A 7,166-nucleotide genomic window follows, 5' to 3' on the forward strand; every position below is an offset into this window, starting at 1 on the left:
ATCAAGGGTGGCTGCCATCCTCCAGGATAGCTACTGGTTGTGCAGGGTTTTATTCCAGCCCTGCTCTAATCACATTGTAGCCTAAACATCAGCCCTGGTCTAATCACACTGTAGCCTAAACATCAGCCCTGGTCTAAACACACTGTAGGCTAACATCAGCCCTGGTCTAAACACACTGTAGCCTAAACATCATCTGTGCAACAGGCCCCTTTGCAGATAAATATTGGTTTGTGTGTGTTAACTCTCTTCTAATCCAAGTTCAGTAACATCATCATAATCAGTATTAAAACATTTTAATCAAAGTGGAAATGCATTACTGTAAGGGGTGCGTACTGGCGGCAGAGAAGTCAGACGCAGGAGAGCGAAAACTGTGTTTCCAACGGCACAGTTTAATAATAAAAACTACCGGAAAACAGAACAATCAATAAATTGGTACATAACCCGACACACACCAGACATAACATGCACAAGCATTTACAATAAACAATACCGGACAAGGACATGGAGGGAACAGAGAGTTAAATACACAACATGTAATTGATGAGATTGAAACCAGGTGTGTGGGAAGACAAGACAAAACAAATGGAAAATGAAAGGTGGCTAGAAGACCGGTGACGTCGACCGCCGAACGTCGCCCGAACAAGGAGAGGGACCGACTTCGGAGGAAGTCGTGACAATTACGTATTCACCAGATTACATCTCTTGCAAGAACGAAGGAGGAAGTGATAGGTACGCCTTAGTGTGCTGTCTTAGCTGTCTTCAATGCAGTTGGCACAAACTCTCAGGCAATCCAAATTCCCTCTGCCCTGCGTTGTGCAAAATGAATGCAAGGTAGCATCTCTTCCTGATAGCTCGACTTAACCACATAATAAATGCTACAACTCATACAAAGCTACTTCATTTTGGGACATTTGACTTGTGACTTTGGGGATAGTGCCTGGTCTACTATTCTACTGACTCTACAGCCAAAGCCTTCACAGTTCCCCTTTACTTATTTCCGTCACTAACTGATACAGATCTGCTATCTATTTAATCACTGTCACAGAGAATTTTCCTTTTAAAAAGGCTTCTAAAGATTGTAATTTCAAACTTGATTTGCCCTCACGAAAAATGTATCAACCCCTACATCAAATTGTGTTAACTATAATACACATAATAATCCACAGGTCCTGTTGCTGCAGGATTATTTTCCTGCTGTTAGAAGCAGGATCAAATTAAGATAGCAAATTGTAACAGGTTACAGATGCACTCTGGGAAAGGGCAAAGCTGATTATTAAGTGCAATGCAACGGCTGTGTTTAGACTTTTGACCATCAGATCAACTCTGAAAAAGATATGGTTGTTCAAATGAACAATTAGTGGAAAAAAGATCAGAATTGGGCTGCCTGTCTAAATACAGCCAACTAGTCTCTATTACGATAAACCCGTTTTACTTGTTCTGGGTATCTGCTGCTTCAGTGTAGTACACACATTCACCACAGACAGATCCAACGCATTGCATCTATTTCTTAGTCCTGTCCAGTCCATCACCATGTCCATATTAGGCAGATAACTGCTGCTCTCAGTCTTTGTTAATAAAAAGACTTTTGAATCAAAAACCGGTGTAGCAAGGTGTCTGCCTTGGTTCAGAGATAAATAACATTCTCCCAGAGGACGTAACGTGAAGAAACTGGTCCTTCAGGGTGTTAATGTTCTTCACCAAGGTATACAGTGCCTTTGGAAAGTATCCGGACCCTTAACGCTGTACTTTGTTGAAGCACCTGTGGCAGTGATTACAGCATTGAGTCTTCTTGGGTATGATGCTACAAGCTTGGCACACCTGTATTTGGGGAGTTTCTCTTATTCTTCTCTGCAGAGCCTCTCAAGCTCTGTCAGGTTGGATGGGGAGCGTTGCTGTACAGCTATTTTCAGATCTATCCAGAAATGTACTGTATATCCTTTCCCCATCCCCTAGAGGCATCACCTTCTTTGTTTTCTGTTTGTTAGTTAGTTAGTTAGTTAGTTAGTTAGTTAGTTAGTTAGTTAGTTAGTTAGTGTATGAACAAACAACAAGGAAGTGATTGGTACATCAGTCAGTTTGTTAGTGTATGGGATCAGCAGGTAGGACCAGGTTTGTGTAGGTCTCTCCATGCGTTGACCTGGTGAGTGATACTGTATGTGGTGGTGGCTATCAGTCGTGAGTAGGTGCAGCGGTCATAAGCCACAGGGAAAACCTGGAAAAGGTTTCCATTGGGGGGGTTAGTAGGCCGGATGCCCAGGTGTCTCATACACCGTCCCAGATACACATCCTCTATGTAGATGGCTTTAAGATGCCTGGACGCCTCCACCAGCTTCCTGGGGAGGTCTAAGGTGAAGACATAGCCCAGGCCCAGAGCATAAGGTGGATATACCTGTTCAGGAAACACCTCATTTGGGAGGTACCATTTGGAGTTAGGGTCTCTTAGAACGGCGCCCCATTGGGCCACTAGTCCAGTCTGGCAGTTCTGCGTTGGAGCGTGAAGCAGCATGTTGACCAAGGTGTTCACGTTGAGGAACATGTCTGAGTCGATCTTCATTGCGTAGGAGGCATTGGGGCAGCGAGAGCTCAGCCACTCCATCATCACCATGGTCTTGATGGTCAGGTTTTTGTAGCTGTCTATGAAGTCACTCTGCAGCAGATCCTGGTGCTCTTTGCTCTCCTGCAGCACCTTCTCCTGGAGCTGCTCTGTCTCCTTTCCACTGGGCAGTCCCAGCAGGAAGAACAGACGGACCTCTTTGCCCAGTACCTGCCTCTCACTGCCCCAAGTACTGCGGACGGCCTCACGAGCCTCCATGTTATAGGGCGCCACTGGCACCATCAGAACCAGGAAGGGGTTCTGCTCCCGGCATTTCTCTGGCTCATCCAGGATGAAGATGTACTCTGATGGGTATTCTACATGGTACGGTCCTGGGGACAGATACGGAGGAGGAGTGGCCAGATCTGCCTTGACCTCTGTGATCAGATTAGTGATGATGGTCAGTGCAGACGTGATGGAACTAGTTTCATTATGTGTTGGGTTGAGTTTGATGGCCTGTTGAGTAGAGTTGATAAGTGAAGTCTGATGATCTGTTGAATTGGCAGATGCAGTTTCATGAGCGTCTATGGTAAAATCAGTGGAGTTGAGAGAAACTACTTCGTTACTGGTCTTGGTAGAACCAGATCTGCTGGCTGAACCACCACGGAATTCTGCCCACCATTTTGAGGCCCTGTCTAGTGAAGGGACCCACTCTACTGACCGATCGCCGAAGTAGAAGAAGACCGTTGCTATGAGGAGCAGGATGAGGAAACAGCAACGGAAACGTGACCACCCGCAGTATCTCCTGCCTTCCGCCATCTCTTTACTGGGAGGAGAGAGAGAGAGAGAGAGAGAGAGAGAGAGAGAGAAACAGAAATCACATTTTATTTGTCACGTACAGTTTCCAGCAGGTATAAAAGGTTCAGTGAAATGTCTGTGTGCTTGCTGCCTCAACATAGCAGGGCAATAATCCAGATCAATAATAATCAAGTCAAATAAAAAATAACAAGTAATTAGAAGGTAGTACATAGTAATAGTATGTACCTTATAATAGTGACATATCTACATATTCATACTGTATATACATTATATTAGTGACATATCTACATATTCATGCAGTATATACATTATATTAGTGACTTATCTACATATTCATGCAGTATATACATTACATTAGTGGCATATCTACATATTCATGCAGTATATGCATTATATTAGTGACATATCTACATATTCATACTGTATATACATTATTTAGTGACATATCTACATATTCATACAGTATATGCATTATATTAGTGACATATCTACATATTCAGACTGTATATACATTATATTAGTGACATATCTACATATTCATACTGTATATACATTATATTTTGTGACATATCTACATATTCATACAGTATATGCATTATATTAGTGACATATCTACATATTCATACATACTTTGATTAATGTGCTTGTCTGACTTGCCTTGTTAAATAAAGGTTAAATAAATAAATACAGAATCCTTTGATTTGACATTTGTTTGGAAAGAGGAATGGAACGAGACCATCCCTTCCTCGCATAGGACTCTGGTCAAAAGTAGTGCACTATGTAGGGAATAGGGTGCTATAGTGCAGTCAAGGCTGGTTTATAAATGTTGGTATGAAAATGTCCATGTAGCTATATAGTAGTTTGACATTGTAACATTTATCTTGTATTTATTTCTAGAGCAGGGATGTATTGTCAATTCTAATGTTCACAATCCTAATATCCTTCGATTGTTCTAAAATAATATGTGATTCATTGCTGCCTGGTATGTAGAGGTTCCTTGTAAAAGACATATTGGTCTCAATGGGACTCAATTGTCAACAATGGTGCATTTTAACTCGTGGAATGATAATTAGTTTGAGGTTAAAATAAAAAGCAGAACAGCTTGCTTCCTTGTCTGTACCTGAGCTGAGCATTGAGAACCAAGCAACCTCCTACATGTGAACTTAAGTTACTGTTAAAACACCTGTGTTCCATGGGTACAATGCCGTTCTATAGAATTCCTTCAGTATGACTGTTTCAATACTTTGAGTTTGAATACATCAAACTATAGTAAAAAAATAGATGGGACAAAACATAAATACACCTACCTTCTTCCGCCTTTCTTAGTGCCATCTTCCACCATGTTGGATATCTATCTAGCTGGGGATGGCTGCCAGGCAGATAGGAAGGTTTCAGTAATCCCTCCTCGGTCAACTCTTGTTGTGTCATACTCATGCAGGCAGATAGGCAGGTTTAGGTAGTCCAAACCTCAGTCAATTCATGTTGTATCATACAACATCTACATGTAATGGTAGAAGGCAGCCGTGGCCAAAGGTTGCTTCTGCTCCACCAGTATTTCCAGTTTGTTAACTCTCCTGGACTAAATGATAAGGAAAACCGTTCCCACCTGGGGTAAGGTGAATGTGCAACTAGTTAGGGTGTGGCTTAACTGGCTCCCTACTCCCTATAGAGGACAAGGCTCCCTACTCCCTATATAGAGGACAAGGCACCCTACACCCTTGGTCTTTTACCAAGTAGGGCTATCTTCTGTATACCACCCCTACCTTGTCACAACACAACTGATTGGCTCAAACGCATTAAGAAGGAAAGAAATTCCACAAATTAACTTTTTACAAGGCACACCTGTTAATAATTGAAATGCATTCCAGGTGACTACCTCATGAAGCTGGTTGAGAGAATGCCAAGAGTGTGCAAAGCTGTCATCAAGGCAAAGGGTGGCTACTTTGAAGAATCTAAAATATATTTTGATTTGTTTCACACTTTTTTGGTTACTACAGGATTCCATATGTGTTATTTCATAGTTTTAATGTCTTCACTATTATTCTACAACGTAGAAAATAGTACAAAAATAAAGAAAAACCCTTGAATGAGTAGGTGTGTCCAAACTTTTGACTGGTACTGTATATAAAGATCTGTTTTGATGATACTGGCATACTCTTTTCAGATTGATTATGTATTCTCTCAGCACTTCTCCGAATATTCAATGTCTGAGGTGTGTATGCTTCACATGTTAACCAGTGGGATGTCAGACACAAAAAACATGTTTTCCAGGAAGTAGTTTGAGGGGTTCGTTTTGTTTATTCCATTCCACTAGTACCCAAGCTGCCCGTCTCTATAGCTTCCTACTGTGTTGTAACAATGGTATTGTCTCTAGAGCTCGCCACTATTGTCGTGGGGACATGTAAATCCTTCTAGGTAACCATGGTGCCCTGGTCTACCTGCTGGAAGGCCACACCTTCATCTCATTTTTCACTGTAACTGGAGACCTTGTCTCATATTTCCTCTTAAAGGTGTGTGTGTGTGTGTGTGTGTGTGTGTGTGTGTGTGTGTGTGTGTGTGTGTGTGTGTGTGTGTGTGTGTGTGTGTGTGTGTGTGTGTGTGTGTGTGTGTGTGTGTGTGAAGCCATTGCGCTAAAGATAAGCAGAGCTCATGTTGGAAAGTGTTGCTAAGTTGCTAGCGAACAACTCAAGTGCAGTTCTGTTTTCAGAAGGATTCAAAGTATTCTATACCCTCATAGGCAGCACTTTATAATATATACATTGTATTTTCTGGTAACTATTTTAAGTACGAGAGAAATTACCCATTACTTTGTAGAGAGCGAGAGAAACATACTAACATACTATTAATCAGGCAGGATCAGAGCAGATGCCCCTTTACCCTTCCAGTCCATGAGCACTCTGCTGGCAGGCTGCCCTCTAAGGTGATGGTGGAGGACAGACAGAACATGAGCACTCTGCTGGCAGGCTGCCCTCTAAGGTGATGGTGGAGGGCAGACAGAACATGAGCACTCTGCTGGCAGGCTGCCCTCTAAGGTGATGGTGGAGGGCAGACAGAACATGAGCACTCTGCTGGCAGGCTGCCCTCTAAGGTGATGGTGGAGGGCAGACAGAACATGAGCACTCTGCTGGCAGGCTGCCCTCTAAGGTGATGGTGGAGGGCAGACAGAACATGAGCACTCTGCTGGCAGGCTGCCCTCTAAGGTGATGGTGGGGGCAGACAGAACATGAGCACTCTGCTGGCAGGCTGCCCTCTAAGGTGATGGTGGGGGCAGACAGAACATGAGCACTCTGCTGGCAGGCTGCCCTCTAAGGTGATGGTGGGGGCAGACAGAACATGAGCACTCTGCTGGCAGGCTGCCCTCTAAGGTGATGGTGGGGGCAGACAGAACATGAGCACTCTGCTGGCAGGCTGCCCTCTAAGGTGATGGTGGGGGTAGACAGAACATGAGCACTCTGCCGGCAGACTGCCCTCTAAGGTGATGGTGGAGGGCAGACAGAACATGAGCACTCTGCCGGTAGGCTGCCCTCTAAGGTGATGGTGGAGGGCAGACAGAACATGAGCACTCTGCCGGTAGGCTGCCCTCTAAGGTGATGGTGGAGGGCAGACAGAACATGAGCACTCTGCCGGTAGGCTGCCCTCTAAGGTGATGGTGGAGGGCAGACAGAACATGAGCACTCTGCCGGTAGGCTGCCCTCTAAGGTGATGGTGGAGGGCAGACAGAACATGAGCACTCTGCCGGTAGGCTGCCCTCTAAGGTGATGGTGGAGGGCAGACAGAACATGAGCACTCTGCCGGTAGGCTGCCCTCTAAGGTG

At 44.1% G+C, this 7,166-nt stretch overlaps 1 protein-coding gene across 1 annotated transcript; it reads right to left on the reverse strand.

Moving 5' to 3' along the window:
• Positions 1-369: 369 nt before the first annotated feature.
• Positions 370-4,976, reverse strand: LOC145850208 (beta-1,3-galactosyltransferase 1). The gene is made up of 2 exons (XM_082958008.1): positions 4,660-4,976; positions 370-3,359 (listed from the first exon to the last, which is right to left on the reverse strand). Exons 1-2 carry the CDS (start codon positions 4,692-4,694, stop codon positions 2,093-2,095), a joined length of 1,302 nt encoding a protein of 433 aa, XP_082814134.1. The 5' UTR covers positions 4,695-4,976; the 3' UTR covers positions 370-2,092.
• Between the last annotated feature and the right edge of the window lie 2,190 nt (positions 4,977-7,166).

The sequence above is a fragment of the Salmo salar genome, chromosome 11 (genome assembly GCF_965601325.2).
Source record: "Salmo salar chromosome 11, fSalSal1, whole genome shotgun sequence".
NCBI lineage: Eukaryota > Metazoa > Chordata > Actinopteri > Salmoniformes > Salmonidae > Salmo > Salmo salar.

Excerpts from the sequence above, each read along its gene's own strand:
- LOC145850208 (XM_082958008.1), bottom strand. The coding sequence starts at position 4,694 with ATGGTGGAAGATGGCACTAAGAAAGGCGGAAGAAG. Across the intron at positions 3,360-4,659 it reads ACTAAGAAAGGCGGAAGAAG|TAAAGAGATGGCGGAAGGCA; the intron begins GTAGGTGTATTT and ends CTCTCCTCCCAG.